This window comes from Mustelus asterias, chromosome 10, assembly GCF_964213995.1.
Source record: "Mustelus asterias chromosome 10, sMusAst1.hap1.1, whole genome shotgun sequence".
NCBI classification, from domain to species: domain Eukaryota; kingdom Metazoa; phylum Chordata; class Chondrichthyes; order Carcharhiniformes; family Triakidae; genus Mustelus; species Mustelus asterias.
The window spans coordinates 123,541,569-123,562,475 of NC_135810.1; the positions used below are offsets into that span (position 1 = coordinate 123,541,569).

General features: G+C 50.3%; 1 protein-coding gene across 2 annotated transcripts; it reads left to right on the forward strand.

Annotated features, from left to right (window-relative positions):
• Window positions 1-413: 413 nt before the first annotated feature.
• phox2a (paired like homeobox 2A) lies at window positions 414-19,985 on the forward strand. Of its 2 annotated transcripts, XM_078222667.1 has the most exons (4): window positions 423-636; window positions 10,557-10,751; window positions 11,174-11,190; window positions 19,581-19,985. In XM_078222667.1, exons 1-4 carry the CDS (start codon window positions 423-425, stop codon window positions 19,983-19,985), a joined length of 831 nt encoding a protein of 276 aa, XP_078078793.1. The 2 variants fall into 2 exon arrangements, with proteins under 2 accessions (XP_078078792.1, XP_078078793.1); XM_078222666.1 differs by lacking the exon at window positions 11,174-11,190 and having other exon boundaries at window positions 414-636; window positions 10,557-10,744.
• The last annotated feature ends 922 nt before the right edge of the window (window positions 19,986-20,907 follow it).

Here is a 20,907-nt window from a genome sequence, read left to right on the forward strand (position 1 = left end):
AATTATCGATGCAGGGGAGGGGATTGGAGAGAACTGGTTCCCCCTTCACCAGTCCAATAGAGTGGAGATTTATTGTCATGCAAAAATGGACCTCCGCCTCGGCATTGTCTGAAAGTAGTGTCAAGTTTATTAGAAGCCAAGTCGTTAGGTCTAACAGACACTAGCACACTAGACTGATAAAACAAGGGTCCTTCACATCCTCATTCAGTGTGAGCCCGCTGCCTTGTGGCATCATTGCCTTCCTCCCATTCTCTTTTTTGGTGTAAAATTTCTGTAAGAAAATTATTCGTGTTTTTTTCTCTCTCTCCCTCTCCTCCCCCCTATTTCTCTTTCTCTCACTCCTTTCCCCCACCCTCTCATTCTCCCACCCCGGTTACCCCCTCTCTCTCTCTCTCAGTTGCTGCCCCTTCTCTATGTATAAAATGGATTACTCTTACCTGAATTCCTACGACTCCTGCATGGCGGCGATGGAGGCTTCTGCCTACGCCGACTTCAACTCCTGTAGTCAGCCCAACAGCTTCCAGTACAACCCCATCAGGTCCAGCTTCGGGACCGGTCCGGTCTGTCCGACTCTCACACCTGCCAACTGTAGCCTGGGACCCCTCCGAGACCACCAGAGCACTCCGTACACCACAGGTAAAAAAAACTAAATAAACAGCAACCCGGGAGAGGGGGGTGATGGAAAAGAGTGCAGGGTTTGAAATTAAATATAAAACATTGGCTGGGTGTGTGCTTTATGTGTGTGTGTGAGAGAGAGAGAGTTTAAACATTATTGAAAGCAATCGGAAAATGTGGTGATTGGGTTAAGAGGGAGAGAGGATTGTAGAATAATTGAGTTATATTGCAAGGTTATTACATTCACAGGCCCTACACATTAATGGGTAATTTGGTTAAGGCGAGACTGTCCTATTAAATCAAAAAGGATATAATCGAATCGCTGCTTTGGAAAAAATAGGAAGCTTTTCCCGAATTATTAATTATTGGGAGAACAATTTCGGATCTATTTCCCCAAAGTAATAACATCAATTTTCCAAGTAACGATTGTGAATTGAATATTGTTTTTAAAAGAGAGGCGGTTAATCTATTAGACAGAAAATCCTCCATCGAAATAATTAAGATGCTTTTTCTTAGACCAATAAATGTTTATATTTAAAACCGAATGGATTGGGCAGGTTTCTAACGGGAGCAGAATTCTGGTCACTGACTTCAGGACAATTTCTCTCCGGATCCAAATAGAATGTGACAATTATTTTATTTCAGAATTAGCTGTGTGTGAGTGTGTGTGTGTGTGTGTGAGTGTGAGTGTCCTTGTTCGTGTCTCTGTTTGTCTTTCTGTATCTCTGTACGTGTCCGTCTGTGTGTTTATCTGTCTCTCACTTGGATAAACGTCTCTTTCGAGTGTTTATATGTCTGTATATCTGTCTCTGTGTGTGTCTCTCTGTATATGTGTGTCTACCTGTGTCTCTCTGTATGTGTCTCAGTTCCTCTATATGTTCTTGTGTCTGTATCTCTCTCTGTGTAAGCCTCTCTCTCTCTCTGTATAAGTGTGTGTCTGTGCCTCTATTTCTGTGTGTTTCTCTCCACCTGCGCCTCTTTCTTTCTGTATGTGTCTACCTGTGTGTTTCTCTCTGTATGTGTTTGCCTGTCTCTCTATGCGTGTCTGTCTATGTGTGTGTGTATCTGTTTAAGTGTTTCTGTGTATGTTTCTCGCTGTGTATCTGCCTCTCTGCATATTCGTCTGTGTGTGTGTGTCTCTCCCTGTGTGTGTCTCTCTCTCTCTCCCTGTATGTCTCTCTGTCTCTCTCTTTCTCTCTATGTCTCTCTCCCTATATGTCTGTGTGTGTGTGTGTCTCCCTGCATGTCTCTCTCTCTCTGTCTCTCTCCCTGTATGTCTCTCTCTCTCTCTCTCTCTGGCTCTCGCTCTCAGTCTCTCTCTCTGTGTCCCTCTCTGTCTCTCTTTCTGAGTGTGTGTCCCCCTGTGTGTGTCTCTCTCTCTGCCTCTCTCTCTGTCTCTCTCTCTCTCCCTGTATGTCTCTCTCTCTCTGCGCCTCTCTCTCTCTGTCTCTCTCTCTATCTCTGTGTCTGTGTGTTTGAGGCTACAGTCAGTAATTTATAATTTCCAGTATTGGCGGTTAAGGAGTGGGAAGAGGAATTCTGTTTCTCGTTCCATTTCACAGTGAAAATCAGAGCGGAATCTGTCTGATAAATGCTCACATTTTTCAAAACAAAATCCTCCTTTTGAGAATTTTATGCGAAATAATTAAACCTCAAATTCGTTCGTTTCTGAAAAGGAAACACTGACAGAAATTGTCACAAAGCTGAAGAGAAATCTGTATACCTCAACGAATTATCCAAAAACATTAACCAAACGGATTAACCGTTCCGGTTATTCACTGCTGTTTATCACATAATTCTCATTTTAATTCTGTGATCTCCCCGACTTTGATTTTTGTAAATCGAAATTGTTAATAATTTAGGAATTTTCCGTTAGTGACAGATTTCGCTTCGAATCTTTCCCGTTTTTGCTCCGATTCTAAACGAACCTTGTTCTCTCCGGGATCTCTGCGATTCCAGGCTGGGGTTAAAATTGGGATAGTGTGGAGTGAAGTTTCTCTATCCGGCGCCATGGCTTCCAGTGGATTCTGGAGAAACCCGAATTCTCCAACTCCTGCCCTGTCCGGGAAAATAATTCACATTAAAATCAAATCATTTGAGTTTTATCTCCGTTTAATGAGAATTTAACATATTGGCAGCTGCTCTGGAGACGACATCAGTCAGTTTGCGGCTGAGGAAAGAGAAGTCACAGAAAACTGGGGAAATATTTCCAAAGATGAATTGTAGAATTCTGGTAAAAGAGCAATGATTAACTCGATCAAAGAGCTAGCCCAGACGCGATGGGCTGAATGGCCACTCCCTGTACTGTCTCAATCCATGATTTATGTTTGAGTCGAATCATACTGACAGATCGAATCCTTTCCCTTCCAGACACTGACTGAGCTGCTGGCTGAGAGTTTGCACCGTTTTCTGATCTTATTTCACGGTCCCGACATTGTCCCAATGGGAGGATCTCTGTGGACTGGAATATTGGTCCAGTACAGATACTGTGGGCAGAACGGCCTCCCGACTGTGCTGCAGTATTTCAAGGGAAAAGAGACAGTCAGAATCGAGAGGGGCAAGAAACAGACAGAGAGAAACGGGCAGAGAGAGAGACACACACACACACAGAGGCACACAGACAGAGAGAGATACAGAAAGACACAGAGACAGAGAAAAGGACACACGCAAAGGCAGAGATAGACAGAGAGAGAGACACAGACAGACAGATAGAGACAGAGAGAGACACACAGACAGAGAGAGAGACACACAGACAGAGAGACACACAGAGAAAGAGAGACATACAGCGACAGAGAGACAGAGACACACAGAGAGAGACAGAAACACACACACAGAGACAGAGACACGTAGACAGAGAGAGACACACAGAGAAAGAGAGACACACACAGTGACACAGAGAGAGAGACAGAGACACACACACACACAGAGGTAGAGAGGGACACGGAGAGACACAGGGAGAGAGAGACACAGGCAGATAGAGACAGAGAGAGACAGAGAAAGAGAGACAGAGGGAGACAGAGACAGAGAGAAAAAGAGACAGACAGACAGACAGAGAGACATAGACAGACAGAGAGAGACAGAAATAATTCAATCTCAGAGATTCAGACGCCAGTTTATTCAAGATACAATCCTGTTTGAGATTGTTCTCTCTCTGCCCCGGGGGCAGTGCCCATAGGCTCCTGTCGCCAACTTCCCCCCCCCCCCCCCGCCCAGTGCCCATCGCTCAGGCCCACGGTGAATGGTCTCGACTATTCGACTGCAGGATGCGTCACCCAAAGGTCCGCGGCGTTCCCCGGCTCTGATCGGAGAGCTTTGGGACTGGGGACTGGGGGGCACTTACACCCAGTCCCTTCCCCCCGCCCCCCCCCCCGCACCCCCGCACTAATCTGGGATCTTCCTGCTCTTTCTGACCACACCCCAGTTAGCACCGAGCGAGTGGCCCTTGGAGTGGCTGCTCTGGAGGGGGTGAAATGTGGGTTTGCTCCTTGGATAAACTGGGAGAAAGTGTTTCCAGTGGCAGAGGCTGGGTAACCGGGGGTGGGGGGCACAGATTGAGGAGAACCGGGAAAGAAAGCAGAGGGGGAGGTGAAGAGGAGATGATATTTTACAGTGAGTTGTGATCTGGGAGACACTGGCTGAAAGGGCGGCGGAAGCAGATTCAATCATATTTTTCCAAAGGGAATAAATATTTGAAGAGGGGATTGTTTACAGGGTTATAAGGGAGTAAAATCGTAGAAAAATTACCACACAGAGACCATTCAGCCCATTCTAATCCCACACTCCAGCCCCCAGTCCCAAGCCTCACAGGTTACAGCTCATCCGCTATGGATCAAGGCAGATTTTCAGTACATTTAGGTTTTTTTCCCTCAGCCATCAATCCAGACAAGAAATTCCAGACACCCACCACCCTCTGGGGGAAATCCGTTCTCCTAATATCTCCTCCAATCCTCCCACCAATCACCTTCAGTCTGGTGAGTGGGATTAATTGGATAGATCTTTCAAAAAAACCGGCCCTTATAGAACTGACACAGGGTGGCATGGTGGCACAGTGGTTAGCACTGCTGCCTCACAGTGTCAGGGACCTGGGTTCGATTCCCGGCTTGGGTCACTGTCAGTGTGGAGTTTGCACGTTCTCCCAGTGTCTGCATGGGTTTCCTCCGGATGCTCCGGTTTCCTCCCACAGTCCGAAAGACATGTAGGTTAAGTTGATTGGCCGTGCTAAATTGCCCCTCAGTGTCCCTTGATGTGCAGGTTAGGGGGATTGCTAAATGTGTGGGGTTACGGGGATAGGGCAAAGGGATGGACCTGCTCTTTCAGAAAGTCAGTGCAGACCTAATGGGCTGAATGGCCTTCTTCTGCACTGTAGTGATTCTATGATTCTAATTCCCCCATCGTTCTTGTTGGGATTTTGTACCTGTACCTGAGGGGATTGGGTGGGGGGGTGGGGTTGTGTCTAATGGACGGAAAATGAACCCTCCCAGTGCAGGATCTGTGCTGAGGAACTGGGGTGGAACCCAAACTCCCTGATTGAAGGGAGAAAGTCCAGCCACTGAGTCACGTAAACTCACATGGGATCACAGAATGGTAACAGCACAGACAAGGCCATTCAGCCCATCTGGTTGTGCTAGCTGGCTGAAAGAGCAATTCACTTAGTGCCACTCCCCCAACAACCCCGTACACTCCCCCTCTTCAGATAATAATCCAATTCCCTCTTATAAACCTCGACTGAATCTGTCTCCACCACACTCTCAGACAGTACATTCCAGATCCTAACCACTCACTGTGTGAATCTGTCTCCACCACACTCTCAGACAGTGCACTCCAGATCCTAACCACTCACTGTGTGAATCTGTCTCCACCACACTCTCAGACAGTACATTCCAGACCCTAACCACTCACTGTGTGAATCTGTCTCCACCACACTCTCAGACAGTGCATTCCAGATCGTAACCACTCACTGTGTGAATCTGTCTCCACCACACTCTCAGACAGTACATTCCAGATCCAAATCACTCACTGTGTGAATCTGTCTCCACCACACTCTCAGACAGTACATTCCAGATCCTAACCACTCACTGTGTGAATCTGTCTCCACCACACTCTCAGACAGTACATTCCAGATCCTAACCACTTGCTGTGTGAATCTGTCTCCACCACACTCTCAGACAGTACATTCCAGATCCTAACCACTTGCTGTGTGAATCTGTCTCCACCACACTCTCAGACAGTACATTGCAGACCCTAACCACTCACTGTGTGAATCTGTCTCCACCACACTCTCAGACAGTACATTGCAGACCCTAACCACTCACTGTGTTAATCTGCCTCCACCACACTCTCGGACAGTACATTCCAGATCCTAACCACTCACTGTGTGAATCTGTCTCCACCACACTCTCAGACAGTACATTCCAGATCCTAACCACTCACTGTGTTAATCTGCCTCCGCCACACTCTCGGACAGTACATTCCAGATCCTAACCACTCACTGTGTGAATCTGTCTCCACCACACTCTCAGACAGTACATTCCAGATCCTAACCACTCGCTGTGTGAATCTGTCTCCACCACACTCTCAGACAGTACATTCCAGATCCTAACCACTCACTGTGTGAATCTGTCTCCACCACACTCTCAGACAGTACATTCCAGATCCTAACCACTCGCTGTGTGAATCTGTCTCCACCACACTCTCAGACAGTGCATTCCAGATCCTAACCACCTAATCACTCGCTGTGTGAAGAAGTTTTTCCTCGTGTCTCCGTTGCTTCTTTCGCCAATCACCTTAAATCTGTGTAATCTAGTTCTCGATTCCTCCACCAATGGGAGCAATTTCTCTCTGTTGACTCTGTGCACACCCCTCATTTCTCTGGATTGATCAAGTCTCCTCTCAATCTTTTCTTCTCCAAGGAAAATTGTCCCAATTTCTGCATCAATCCTCGCCCTTGGAACCACTTTGTGAATCTTTTCTGCACTCCCTCTATTGCCTTCACATCTTTGCTAAATGTTGCTCCCAGAACAGTTGAGGAAGAAGCCATGTTCAGGCAGATGTTCAGGCTGAGTTCAGGTGCAGCACACCTTGGTTGAATAGCATAAATGTGAGGATTGAGTTTTGCTCAATTACCTTTGGGGAACTGAGAGTTTTTATGGAGAATGTTTCCGCAAGGATCAAGTGTCTGGGTGGAGATGATGATCGGGGGAGGAGGGGGAGGGTGTACATTAACTGTGGGAGGAGACATTTTTTCATTCAATGTGTGGTTCACGTGACGGAACCTGTCACTGAACTGAAGACAGAATTTGTTCCTGTATCTCGAGGACAGTCCTGCTCTGTGTGGGGGGCAGGAGTGGAGGAGATGGAGAGGGGAACATCGCCACAACCCTTGGGAGTGGAGTTATGCAGCCAATTTAACTCTTCCTGCCAATGTTCTTACAGGAAATCTCCCCCATCTCCCCCGTGGTGGAGTAATGGTATTGTCACTGGACTAGTAATCCAGAGACCCAGAGTCATTCTCTGGGGACCCGGGTTCGAATCCCACCACGGCAGATGGTGAAATTTGAATTTAATAAAAATCTGGAATTAAGAATCTACTGATGACCATGAAACCATTGTCGATTATCGGAAAAAACCCATCTGGTTCACTAAAGTCCTTTAGGGAAGGAAATCTGCTGTCCTTACCCAGTCTGACCTACATGTGACTCCAGAGCCACAGCAATGTGGGTTAGCTGCCCTCTGAAATGGCCGAGCGAGACACACAGTTCCAGGGGCAATTAGGGCTGGACAGCAAACTCTGGCCTTGCCAGCGACACCCACGTCCCATAAAAGAATAAAAAATCTTTCTGATCAATCTGATGATCAATGATATATTTATCCTGTGGTAGTCAGTAGGTTTGCTGCAGCAGCTTTACTCAATAAGGGTTTAATTTAAAATTCAAGATTTAGACAGGGAACGAAACATTAACCGTGTAATGGGACAGAGTGACAGCCCAGAGACTTTCATCATCTGTTGCTAACGGTCAGTTGTTGGATTTTTAAAAATGGGTAATGAAGGGATTTGGGTGATCGACTAACCCCACTCTGACACCTCCTGGCCGGAGGATGCAATGACACCGTGACAGTTAACATCCCAAAATTGAATGGGAAATATTGGTGTAGCAAGTTCCAGCTGTATCTACCACGAGACGCAATAGAGAATTTAATTGTGACCTTTTGTGTAGCACGATGGGTGTGATGGGTGTATACGGACCAGGCATGTCTCAGGTTAGACGCCTTCCTATGCTGAATTACCTCATTTCAGACCCTGGTACAGCTGGACTCAGTCTCACTGGGCTGGGGAAAGGATGATCAGGACATTCAATGGACATTACAGCACAGCGACAGATCATTCTGCCCAGCTGGCCTACGCTAATGTTTATGTTCCACAAGAGGCTCCTCTTAATAGAAACATTGAAACTAGAAGCAGGAAGAGGCCATTTGGCCCCTCGAGCCTGCTCCACCATTCATTTTGATCATGGCTGGTCATCGAATTCAATATCCTGAACCCCCCTTCCCCCCAACATCCCTTGATCCCTTCAGCCCCATGAGCTGTATCTAATTTCTTCTTGAAATCAGTCAATGTTTTGACCTCAATTATTTTCTGTGATAGTGAATTCCACACATTCACCACCCTCTGGGTGAAGACATTTCACCTCACCTCAGTCCGAAAAGGTTTACCCCTTATCCTCAAACTATGACCCCCCTCATCCCGGCCGAATGATTCCTTTCTTCCCATGTGTTAATCTCATTTCCCCTTAAATTGACCACAGGGAACCAGAGGCATCTCTCTCCATTAAAGAGAGACAATTGATTATAGATAGCTTGAGGGGCAACACTCCACAAGCATGGGGCAAGGTGAGGAGATGGATCTTCATGAGCCTTCCTTCAATACATCGTTATGATTCACTTCAACCACTCCCTGTGGGAGCGAGTCCCACATTCTCCCCACTCCCCGTGGGGGCAAGTCCCACATTCTCCCCACTCCCTGTGGGAGCAAATCTCACATTCTCCCCACTCCCTGTGGGGGCAAGTCCCACATTCTCCCCACTCCCAATGGGAGCGAGTCCCACATTCTCCCCACACCCCGTGTGAGCGAGTCCCACATTCTACCCCGCTCTCTGTGGGAGCGAGTCCCACATTCTCCCCCGCTCTCTGTGGGAGCGAGTCCCACATTCTCCCCACTCCCCGTGGGAGCGAGTCCCACATTCTCCCCACTCCCCGTGGGAGCGAGTCCCACATTCTCCCCACTCCCTGTCAGAGCGAGTCCCACATTCTCCCCACTCTCTGTGGGAACAAGTCCCACATTCTCCCCATTCCTTGTGGGAGCAAGTTACACATTCTCCCCATTCTCCGTGTGAGTGTGTTCCACATTCTCCCCGTTCTCCATGGGAGCGAGTTCCACATTCCCATCACTCTGTGGGTAAAGAAATTTCTCCTGAATTCCCAATTGGATTTATCCAATGTGGGTTATGGTTTTATCCCTGTCTCCCCCTTTGTTCCACCCACTCAGAAGGAATATCCTTCTTGATGACTCTTGCTAGAAAGGAGACATCCACGAGAATTGTGTGAGGAGCAGACTGGCTCACCTCTGATGGGCCGAATTCTACTCCTATGTCTCATGGTCTTATATCTTTGGCAATTCAAATGGTTTTAAACTTCTCAAAGGAGAGCTGCTTGAGTGAGTTACGGAAGAGTTTCCAGCAGACCTGGACACTAATGTGTATTAATTAGCACATTTAGACTGAAGGAGCTCAGCAGAAGATTTTAGTTAATGCAAACTTAATTATTAACGGTGTTTACCTGGTGCTTTCTTTCAAAGATACGACACGGTCAATGATTTGGGTGAGAAGGTTCTAGAAACTTGCTCCACAGTGCAACCTGGTGGCCAGAGTCTGAAATTCCATCGTAACAGTTGACTTGTTAAAATCACGGTAAATAACAAAGGAGAAATTTACACAGTAAACGTTGATGCAAAATTTGTAACAACAGAAAGTGAAGTCCTGAGAGTCTTACAGCACAGAAAGAGGCCATTCAGCCCTTCGAACCTGTGCCACTCCTTTGAAAGAGCTATCCAGTCAGGCCTGCTCCCCACCGTACTTTCGCCCATGTCCCTGCAAAGCGTCTCCTTCAGTTTTGACCAAGTTGCCTTTGGAAAGTTATTATTGAATCTGTTTCCGCCGCCCTTTCAGGCAGCACCTTCCAGATCACAACAGCTCACTGTGTAAAATATAATCTCCTCAGCTCCCCCTCTGGATCCTTTACAGATTCTCTTCAATCTGTGTTCCCTCTGGTTACCCACCCTCCCAATGAAAAAACATTTCTCTTTTCATTATTTTGACATTTATGTGAGTTTTAAAAAATATATATTCATTTGTGGGACATGGGTGTCGCTGGCTGGGCCAGCATTTATTGCCCATCCCTAGTTGCCCTTGAGAAGGTGATGGTGAGCTGCCTTCTTGAATCGCTGCAGTCCATGTTCTGTGGGTTGACCCACAATGCCGTTAGGGAGGGAATTCCAGGATTTTGACCCAGCGACTGCAAAGGAACGGCGATATATTTCCAAGTCAGGATGGTGAGTGGCTTGGAGGAAATCTTGCAGGTGGTGGTGTTCCCATGTATCTGCTGCCCTTGTCCTTCTAGATGGAAGTGGTCGTGGGTTTGGAAGGTGCTGCCTCAGGGTCTTTGGTGAATTGCTGCAGTGCATCTTGTAGATGGTACACACTGCTGCTACTGAGCGTTGGTTGTGAGGGAGTGGAGGTTTGTGGATGTGGTGCCAATCAAGCGGGGCTGCTTTATCCTGGATGGTGTCAAGCTTCTTGAGATTTTTAGTAATTTATTACTAAGTACACACAAGGTCAGTTCATGAAATGGTGGCCCATTTGAAGCTGTGTTTTTCCTGTTGTTCTCAGTTCCGTACAAGTTCTTCACGGATCATGGTGGTATTAATGAGAAACGGAAGCAACGAAGAATTCGGACGACCTTCACCAGCTCACAGCTGAAGGAGCTGGAGCGCGTTTTTGCTGAGACTCACTACCCCGATATCTACACTCGAGAGGAATTGGCCCTGAAGATTGATCTGACCGAGGCCAGGGTCCAGGTAGGAGGTTTCCGGAATTCCCTCTCTCTGTTTGTCTCTCATCCTGAGAGTGCCAGCTGTGGGTCAGTGGGTTCAAGTCTCACCCCTGAACACAAAACCCAGGCTGACACTCCCAATGCCAGTGCTGAGGGAGTGCCGCACTGTCGGAGGATCAGTACTGAGGGAATGCTGCACTGCAAAGGGTCAGTACTGAGGGAGTGCCGCACTGTCAGAGGGTCAGTACTGAGGGAGTGCCGCACTGTCAGAGGGTCAGTACTGTGGGAGTGCCACACTGTCAGAGGGTCAGTGCTGAGGGAGTGCCTCACTGTCAGAGGGTCAGTGCTGAGGGAGTGCCTCACTGTCAGAGGGTCAGTACTGTGGGAGTGCCGCACTGTCAGAGGGTCAGTGCTGAGGGAGTGCCTCACTGTCAGAGGGTCAGTACTGTGGGAGTGCCGCTCTGTCAGAGGGTCAGTACTGTGGGAGTGCCGCACTGTCAGAGGGTCAGTACTGTGGGAGTGCCGCACTGTCAGAGGGTCAGTGCTGATGGAGTGCCGCACTGTCAGAGGGTCAGTACTGAGGGAGTGCTGCACTGTCAGAGGGTCAGTACTGAGGGAGTGCTGCACTGTCAGAGGGTCAGTACTGAGGGAGTGCCGTACAGTCAGAGGGTCAGTGCTGAGGGAGTGCCGCACTGTCAGAGGGTCAGTACTGAGGGAGTGCTGCACTGTCAGAGGGTCAGTACTGAGGGAGTGCCGTACTGTCAGAGGGTCAGTACTGAGGGAGTGCTGCACTGTCAGAGGGTCAGTACTGAGGGAGTGCTGCACTGTCAGAGGGTCAGTACTGAGGGAGTGCCGTACTGTCAGAGGGTCAGTACTGAGGGAGTGCTGCACTGTCAGAGGGTCAGTACTGAGGGAGCGCTGCACTGTCAGAGGGTCAGTACTGAGGGAGTGCCGCACTGTCAGAGGGTCAGTACTGAGGGAGCGCTGCACTGTCAGAGGGTCAGTGCTGAGGGAACGCCGCACTGTCAGAGGCTCAGTATTGAGGGAGTGCCGCACTGTCAGAGGGTCAGTACTGAGGGAGTGCTGCACTGTCAGAGGGTCAGTACTGAGGGAGCGCTGCACTGTCAGAGGGTCAGTACTGAGGGAGTGCCGCACTGTCAGAGGGTCAGTACTGAGGGAGCGCTGCACTGTCAGAGGGTCAGTGCTGAGGGAGCGCCGCACTGTCAGAGGGTCAGTACTGAATGAGCGCCGCACTGTCAGAGGGTCAGTGCTGAAGGAGTGCCGCACTGTCAGAGGGTCAGTACTGAGGGACCGCCGCACTGTCAGAGGGTCAGTGCTGAGGGAGTGCTGCACTGTTAGAGGGTCAGTGCTGAGGGAGTGCCGCACTGTTAGAGGGTCAGTGCTGAGGGAGTGCTGCACTGTTAGAGGGTCAGTGCTGAGGGAGTGCCGCACTGTTAGAGGGTCAGTGCTGAAGGAGTGCCGCACTGTCAGAGGGTCAGTACTGAGGGAGCGCTGCACTGTCAGAGGGTCAGTACTGAGGGAGTGCTGCACTGTCCGAGGGTCAGTACTGAGGGACTGCCGCACTGTCAGAGGGTCAGTGCTGAGGGAGTGCTGCATTGTCAGAGCGTCAGTGCTGAGGGAGTGCCGCACTGTCAGAGGGTCAGTACTGAGAGAGTGCCGCACTGTTAGAGGGTCAGTACTGAGGGAGTGCCGCACTGTCAGAGGGTCAGTATTGAGGGAGTGCCGCACTGTTAGATAGAGGGTCAGTGCTGAGGGAGTGCCGCACTGTCAGAGGGTCAGTACTGAGGGAGCACCGCACTGTCAGAGGGTCAGTGCTGAGGGAGCGCCGCACTGTCAGAGGGTCAGTACTGAGGGAGCACCGCACTGTCAGAGGGTCAGTGCTGAGGGAGCGCCGCACTGTCTGAGGTGCTGTCTCTCAGATGAGTGATTTAAATGTGTTCCTCTCTGCTCAAAGATCCATTTTGATGAAGAGTCAAGGGTGTCTCTAAAAACAGATGGTCAGGTGATAAGACCATAAGATATAGAAGCAGAATTAGGCCATTCGGCCCATCAAGTTTGCTCCGCCATTCAATCATGGCTGATGTGATACCCATCCCCATTCTCCTGCCTTCTTCCCCTAACTCTTGATCCCCTTATTGATCAAGACCCTATCTATCTCTGTCTTAAAGACACTCAATGACCCGGCCTCCATAGCCCTCTGTGGCAAAGAGTTCCACAGAATCACCACCCTCTGGTTGAAGAAATTCCTCCTCATCTCAGTTTTAAAGGTGCGTCTCTTCCCACTCACGGAAACACCCTCTCCACTTCCACTCTATCCAGGCCTCTCAGTATTCTGTAAGTTTCAATTAGATTCCCCCCCTCCATCCTTCTATACTCCATCGAGTTTGGACCCAGAGTCCTCAACCACTTCCCCTCTGACAAACCCTTCATTCCTGATGATCATTTTCCTGGTTGTGGGAGATTGCTGTGGTCATTGCATTTCCTACATAACACAGTAAGGAGTCTAACAACACCAGGTTAAAGTCCAACAGGTTTACTTGGTAGCAAACGCCACCAGCTTTCGGAGCGCTGCTCCTTCGTCAGGTGAGTGGGAGTTCTGTTCACAAACAGGGCACATAAAGACACAAACTCAATTTACAAAATGATTGGAATGCGAGTCTTTACAGCTAATCAAGTCTTAAAGGTACAGACAATGTGAGTGGAGAGAGATTTAGCACAGGTTGTGCCACAGGTTGTGCTAAATGCTCTCTCCACTCACATTGTCTGTACCTTTAAGACTTGATTAGCTGTAAAGACTCGCATTCCAATCATTATTCATTATTCTGTAACTTGAGTTTGTGTCTTTATATGCCCTGTTTGCTAGCAGATCTCCCACTCACCTGACGAAGGAGCAGCGCTCCGAAAGCTAGTGGCGTTTGCTACCAAATAAACCTGTTGGACTTTAACCTGGTGTTGTTAGACTCCTTACTGTGTTTACCCCAGTCCAACGCCGGCATCTCCACATCATTTCCTACATAACAACAGTCATTGTGAAATACTCTGTGACAAGAAGGATGCTACATAAATGGAAGTTCTTTCTTTGGACAGGAAATCCCTGCTATCCTTACCTCGCCTGGGTGTGCAGGTAACTCCAGTCCTACACTAAGGTGGTTGATTCTGAAATGGCCCCACAAGCCACTCAAATCTAACTGTTTCAGGATGGACTATTGATCTAGCCATCTCCAGAAGAAGATTAATTTTGTAAGTAGCTGAAATCAAGGGGAAAGCTGGGAGATTTCTGCCTGTCTCCTTGCAATAGATTCAAGAACTTATGGATAAATGTGAATGAATGACTGAGTTAATTTATCAGACTGACTCAACACTGAGGTATCTTATTCAGCATCAAAGAATCTCTGTTTGAACTTCAGGAGGGTTTAAAAAACTCACACCAATCAGCTAGCTGGCCAATGAGTTTTAGCCAATATTGTCCAGGAAGCTCGAGTGGTATCTCCCGATTTACTTCAAAACACTGGCTGTGAGATCATTGACATCTTTCTAGCGATGAATATTCCCATCCTATCTCTGTCTTGGAAGTTCCAAATGATTCTCAGCATCCACAGCTTTCTGGGGGAAGCCATGATGTGGAGATGCCGGCATTGGACTGGGGTGAGGCACAATAGGAAGTCTCACAACACCAGGTTGAAGTCCAACAGGTATATTTGGAATCACGAGCTTTCGGAGCGCAGCTCCTTCATCAGGTGAGTGACCTGAGCGTTCCGAAAGCTCATGATTCCAAATAAACCTGTTGGACTTTAACCTGGTGTTCTGAGGGAAAGAGAGTTTCGGTTTTCAACATTTTAAACACCTGAATTTGATCGCTGCTTAAACCTCTGACCGCGAGGGAATCCAAGTCCAGTCTTTGCAAACTGCCTTCATTTTTTAACCCTTTCAGCTGCTCAACCATTCCAGTGAATTTGCTCTGGACCCTCTCCAAGGTCAACACTTCCTTCTGAAGAAACTGAATGCAGTTACCCGAAAGCAGGGGTCTAGCCAGTGGTTTATATAACCCCCACCCTCTGAGATAAAGACCAACATCCCATTAACCCTCTGATGAAGGGTCATCCAGACTCGAAACGTTGGCTCGATTCTCTCCCCACAGATGCTGTCAGACCTGCTGAGATTTTCCAGCATTTTCAGTCTTTGTTTCAGATTCCAGCATCCGCAGTATTTTGCTACTATTCCAGGAGTCTGGTTGATTTGTATTCTTGTCCCAGTTCGATAGACATTAATGATTTGTGTGTCGGCACTCCCCAAGCTCCTTGCTGCTTCACAGTTCCTATCGAGGGTCAGTGAAGCATCTCTTTGTTGGATTGTGAGATCTGGTGATTTTTATCAGCACTGATCCCAGTCTCGGAAATGAGGAATATTTCATAGAATTTGTGCCACTGTAATGGAGACCATTCAACCTAACTGGCTTCATGCTCCACATAAGCCTTCTTCCACCCCTTCATCATCTCACCCCATCCTTTTGTCCCCTTCTTCCTCATGTGTTTATCCAGCTTTTCCCTTAAACACATTGACATTATTCACCTCAACCACTCCCTGTGGGGGCGAATCCCACATTCTCCCCACTCCCCGTGGGAACGAGTCCCACATTCTCCCCACTCCCCGTGGGAGCAAGTTCCACATTCTCCCCACTCCCCGTGGGAGCGAGTCCCACATTCTCCCCACTCCCCGTGGGAACGAGTCCCACATTCTCCCCCACTCCCTCTGGGAGCAAGTCCCACATTCTCCCCACTCCCTGTGGGAGTAAGTCCCACATTCTCCCCATTCCCTGTGGGAGCGAGTCCCACATTCTTCCCACTCCCCTTGGGAGCGAGTCCCACATTCTCCCCACTCCCCGTGGGAGCGAGTCCCACATTTTCCTCACTCCTCGTGGGATCGAGTCCCACATTCTCCCCACTCCCCGTGGGAGCAAGTCCCACATTTTCCTCACTCCCCGTGGGATCAAGTCCCACATTTTCCCCACTCCCCGTGGGAGCGAGTCCCACATTTTCTCCACTCCCTGTGGGAGCGAGTCCCACATTTTCCTCACTCCTCGTGGGATCGAGTCTCACATTCTCCCCAGTCCCAGTGGGATCGAGTCCCACTTTTTCCCCACTCCCCATGGGAGCAAGTCCCACATTCTCCCCACTCCCCGTGGGAGCGAGTCCCACATTCTTCCCACTCCCCTTGGGAGCGAGTCCCACATTCTCCCCACTCCCCGTGGGAGTGAGTCCCACATTTTCCTCACTCCTCGTGGGATCGAGTCCCACATTTTCCCCAGTCCCTGTGGGAGTGAGTCCCACATTCTCCCCACTCCCTGTAGGAGCGAGTCCCACATTCTCTCCACTCCCCGTGGGAGCGAGTCCCACATTCTCCCCACTCTCCCTGTGGGAGCGAGTCCCACATTCTCCCCACTCCCCGTGGGAGCGAGTCCCACATTCTCCCCACTCCCTGTAGGAGCGAGTCCCACATTCTCCCCACTCTCCCTGTGGGAGCGAGTCCCACATTCTCCCCACTCCCCGTGGGAGCAAGTCCCACATTCTCCCCACTCCCCGTGGGAGCAAGTCCCACATTCTCCCCACTCCCCGTGGGAGCGAGTCCCACATTCTTCCCACTCCCTGTGGGAGCAAGTCCCACATTCTCCCCACTCCCTGTGGGAGCGAGTCCCACATTCTCCCCACTCCCCGTGGGAGCGAATCCCACATTCTGCCCACTCCCCGTGGGAGCAAGTCCCACATTCTTCCCACTCCCTGTGGGAGCGAGTCCCACATTCTCCCCACTCCCCGTGGGAGCGAATCCCACATTCTCCCCACTCCCCGTGGGAGCGAATCCCACATTCTCCCCACTCCCCGTGGGAGCGAATCCCACATTCTCCCCACTCCCCGTGGGAGCAAATCCCACATTCTCCCCACTCCCTGTGGGAGCGAATCCCACATTCTCCCCACTCCCCGTGGGAGCGAATCCCACATTCTCCCCACTCCCCGTGGGAGCGAGTCCCACATTCTCCCCACTCCCCGTGGGAGCGAGTCCCACATTCTCCCCCACTCCCCGTGGGAGCAAGTCCCACATTCTCCCCACTCCCGCCGTGGGAGCGAGTCCCACATTCTCCCCACTCCCCGTGGGAGCGAGTCCCACATTCTCCCCACTCCCCGTGGGAGCGAGTCCCACATTCTCCCCCACTCCCCGTGGGAGCAAGTCCCACATTCTCCCCACTCCCGCTGTGGGAGCGAGTCCCACATTCTCCCCACTCCCCGTGGGAGCGAGTCCCACATTCTCCCCACTCCCCGTGGGAGCGAGTCCCACATTCTCCCCCACTCCCCGTGGGAGCAAGTCCCACATTCTCCCCACTCCCGCCGTGGGAGCGAGTCCCACATTCACCCCACTCCCCGTGGGAGCGAGTCCCACATTCTCCCACTCCCCGTGGGAGCGAGTCCCACATTCTCCCACTCCCCGTGGGAGCGAGTCCCACATTCTCCCCACTCCCCGTGGGAGCGAGTCCCACATTCTCCCCACTCCCCGTGGGAGCGAGTCCCACATTCTCCCCCACTCCCCGTGGGAGCAAGTCCCACATTCTCCCCACTCCCGCCGTGGGAGCGAGTCCCACATTCACCCCACTCCCCGTGGGAGCGAGTCCCACATTCTCCCCACTCCCTGGGTAAAGAGGTTTCTCCTGAATTCCTGACTGGAATTATTAGTGACTGCCTCGTACTTATAGCCCCTAGTTCTGGTTTCCCCTGCAAGTGGAAACCCTCTCTCTGTATCTACCCTATCAAACCCTTCCATAATCTTAAAGATCTCTATCAGGTCAGCCCTCAGTTAGTGTATCTATTGGGCAGATATTTGAGTTGTTTCCTCGCTGCGCAGTCAGGGGGATTATCAAACTCTGCTTTCTGTGAGAAGATTCTATCATTTTCACAAAGCTTCGATTCAATTCCAAATTCTGGGACATCCATTTGGCAGATATTAACAACAAGCCCTAAGATCAGAGGAACTGGAGACCATTCGGCCCCCTGAACCCTGTTATCCTAGCACTCCCTGTGCTCACTGACTGACTTTATCCCCCAGTCCGGTAACACCTGGATTTTAACATCTTCATTCTTGTGTTCGAATCCCTCCATGGCCTCCCCCGCTTCCGCCCCTCCTCATCTCTGTAATCTCCTGCAGCCCCCACAACCCTCCGAGGGTCCCAGTGTTCCTCTTAATTCTGGTCTAATGACCATCTCCTTTTTTAATCATTTCGCTATTGGTGGAAGTTCCTCCAGCTGCCTGGGCCCCAAACCTCTCCATGTCTCTAACTCTCTTCCTCTCTCTTTCTAAGATGCTCCTCAGTATCTACCTCTCCTCAAGCGGTTAAAGTTGAAGTTAAAGTTAAAGTTTGTTTATTAGCCACAAGTAAGGCTTACATTAACACTGCAATGAAGTTACTGTGAAATTCCCCTAGTCGCCACACTCCGGCACCTGTTCAGGTCAATGCACCCTCACCAGCACGTCTTTCAGACTGTGGGAGGAAACCGGAGTACCTGGGGGAAACCCACGCAGACACGGGGAGAATGTGCACACTCCACACAGACAGTGACCCAAGCTGAGAATTGAACCCGAGTCCCTGGCGCTGTGAAGCAGCAGTGCTAACCACTGTGCTGCCCTGCCACCCACGTTGAGTGGGTTTTTGCTGAATGAATAGCTTCTTATGCGCAGCACGGTGGCACAGTGGTTAGCACTGCTGCCTCACAGCGCCAGGGACCCAGGTTCAATTCCCAGCTTGGGTCACTGTCTGTGTGGAGCCTGCACATTCTCCCCATGTCTGCGTGGGTTTCCTCCGGGTGCTCTGATTTCCTCCCACAGTCCGAAAGATGCGTGGGTTACGTGGATTGGCCATGATAAATTGTCTCTTAGTGTCAGGGGACTAGCTACGGTAAGTGCATGGGGATAGGGCCTGGGTGGGATTGTAGTTGGTGCAGACTCGATGGGCCGAATGGCCTTCTCCTGCACTGTAGGGTTCTATGAAACTTAGGGTCAAAATGTTGTTCGATGATTGTTCCTGTGGGACACCTTGGGACATTTTATTGAGTTAACCGGTGCCCAGGATGTTGACCTGGGAGGGAGTGGGTTACAGATTTACCGAAACCATAACCAGAACCGAGGGGATTAAACTGTGAGGCTGTCCAAACTGGATTTGTGTGGGATTGAGTTTCTCAGACTGGAGATGATCTGATTGGGTTACTGTTGTCCACCTTATCGAAGTAAGAAGTCTCACAACACCAGGTTAAAGTCCAACAGGTTTATTTGGTAGCACAACACTACACTACAACACTAATTTGCTACCAAATAAACCTGTTGGACTTTAACCTGGTGTTCATAGAAACCATAGAAACCCTACAGTGCAGAAGGAGGCCATTCGGCCCATCGAGTCTACACCGACCACAATCCCACCCAGGCCCTACCCCCACATATTTTACCCACTAATCCCTCTAACCTACGCATCTCAGGACTCTAAGGGGCAATTTTTAACCTGGCCAATCAACCTAACTCACACATCTTTGGACTGTGGGAGGAAACCGGAGCACCCGGAGGAAACCCACGCAGACACGAGGAGAATGTGCAAACTCCACACAGACAGTGACCCGAGCCGGGAATCGAACCCGGGACCCTGGAGCTGTGAAGCAGCAGTGCTAACCACTGTGCTACCGTGCCGTGTTGTGAGACTTCTTACTGTGTTCACCCCAGTCCAACGCCGGCATCTCCACATCATCACCTTATCGAACCCACTCTTATATCTCTCCACTTCCTGATGTGTCTTTTTCCACGTCTCATTCCAGGTCTGGTTCCAGAATCGAAGGGCCAAATTCCGTAAGCAGGAGCGCGCCGCCAACTCGAAAGGGAACGGCAGCAACCCGCCCGGGAAGAAGGCTGACCTCCTGTCCGAAGAGGATGACTCCAAGGAGGCCAAGTGCACCGACCCAGACAGCACGGCCAACCCTGCCTGCCCCTCTTCCTCCTCCTCCTCCTCCTCGTCCACAGGCCCCATCTCCAGCACCAGCCCCCATGCTGTCAATATGCCGAGTCCTAACAGTTCCCAGTCCATCAAGGCCCCTGCCTGGCCAAGCAATGATCTCCTGAAGGCCCAGGCCTGGCAGCCCAGTGACAGTATGACAGGCCCCTTCGCTGGCGTGCTCTCCACCTTGCACAGAAAATCCAACATGCTCAAGCCTAACCTATTCTAGAGAGAGAGAAACCCACAGCTCAGGCCACCAATCCCTCTCCCTGTGCCCCCACCATCTTCCCCCAACTGTCTTTCCTTTGAAGTCATTCACATGTTGGCAAGGGGTGGCGTGTTGTTGCCTTAACCATCCCTGTTGGCACACGCACCGCTCTCCCCCACCGCTCCCCACAACACTAATCACCTGACTCTAACCTGACCTTGTATCACATGCCTCGCCGCTTGGTCGAGTGGCAGCTTCACTGGGTTTAGCTGTTCCCCTTTCCAGCCACATCCCTCGCTGCCCACAGCCTCAGTCCCCCCCACTTCACTCCCACATGTGGCCTCGGACATCAGTCAGTCGGCACTCATCCCCACACGGGGAGAGATGAGGAGAATTCTTTTAGAAAGCATCGCCTGGAAAGAGGGTTGGGGCAGATTCAACGGTAACTTTCAAATGGGGGAATGGGATAAATACTTGAAAAGGGGAAAGGGCAGAATAGCTCTTTCGAAGGGTTAGCACAGGAATGATGGGCTGAATAGCCTTATTCTGTGAAAGATGATTCCATGGATGGAAGTCCATATAGAACATGGAACGTGGCCAATCAGATAAAGCCTGAAGGATTTTCTCAAACTGGATGGAAAGGATGAACTGATTGAGTTGTGAATCTCTTCCTTTTACCAATTCCTTCTCTCTCTCTCTCTCCATATAATCTCCCTGAACGTTGCTGGGGAAATGGAGAACATCGGCAGCTTGCAGGGGAAGGATGAATCTGTTCCACAGGCATCAATACCTCACTCAGAGAGCACTGTTCTAACTTTAGACGGATGCTGATGACCAGCGGGTGGGAGGGGGATGGGGTGGTGAATGGGACAGGGATACACAGGGCTCATTCCCCACCCTCCCCTTTGCCCAGATTTTGAAATGTTGAGAGCCCAGAGACTGA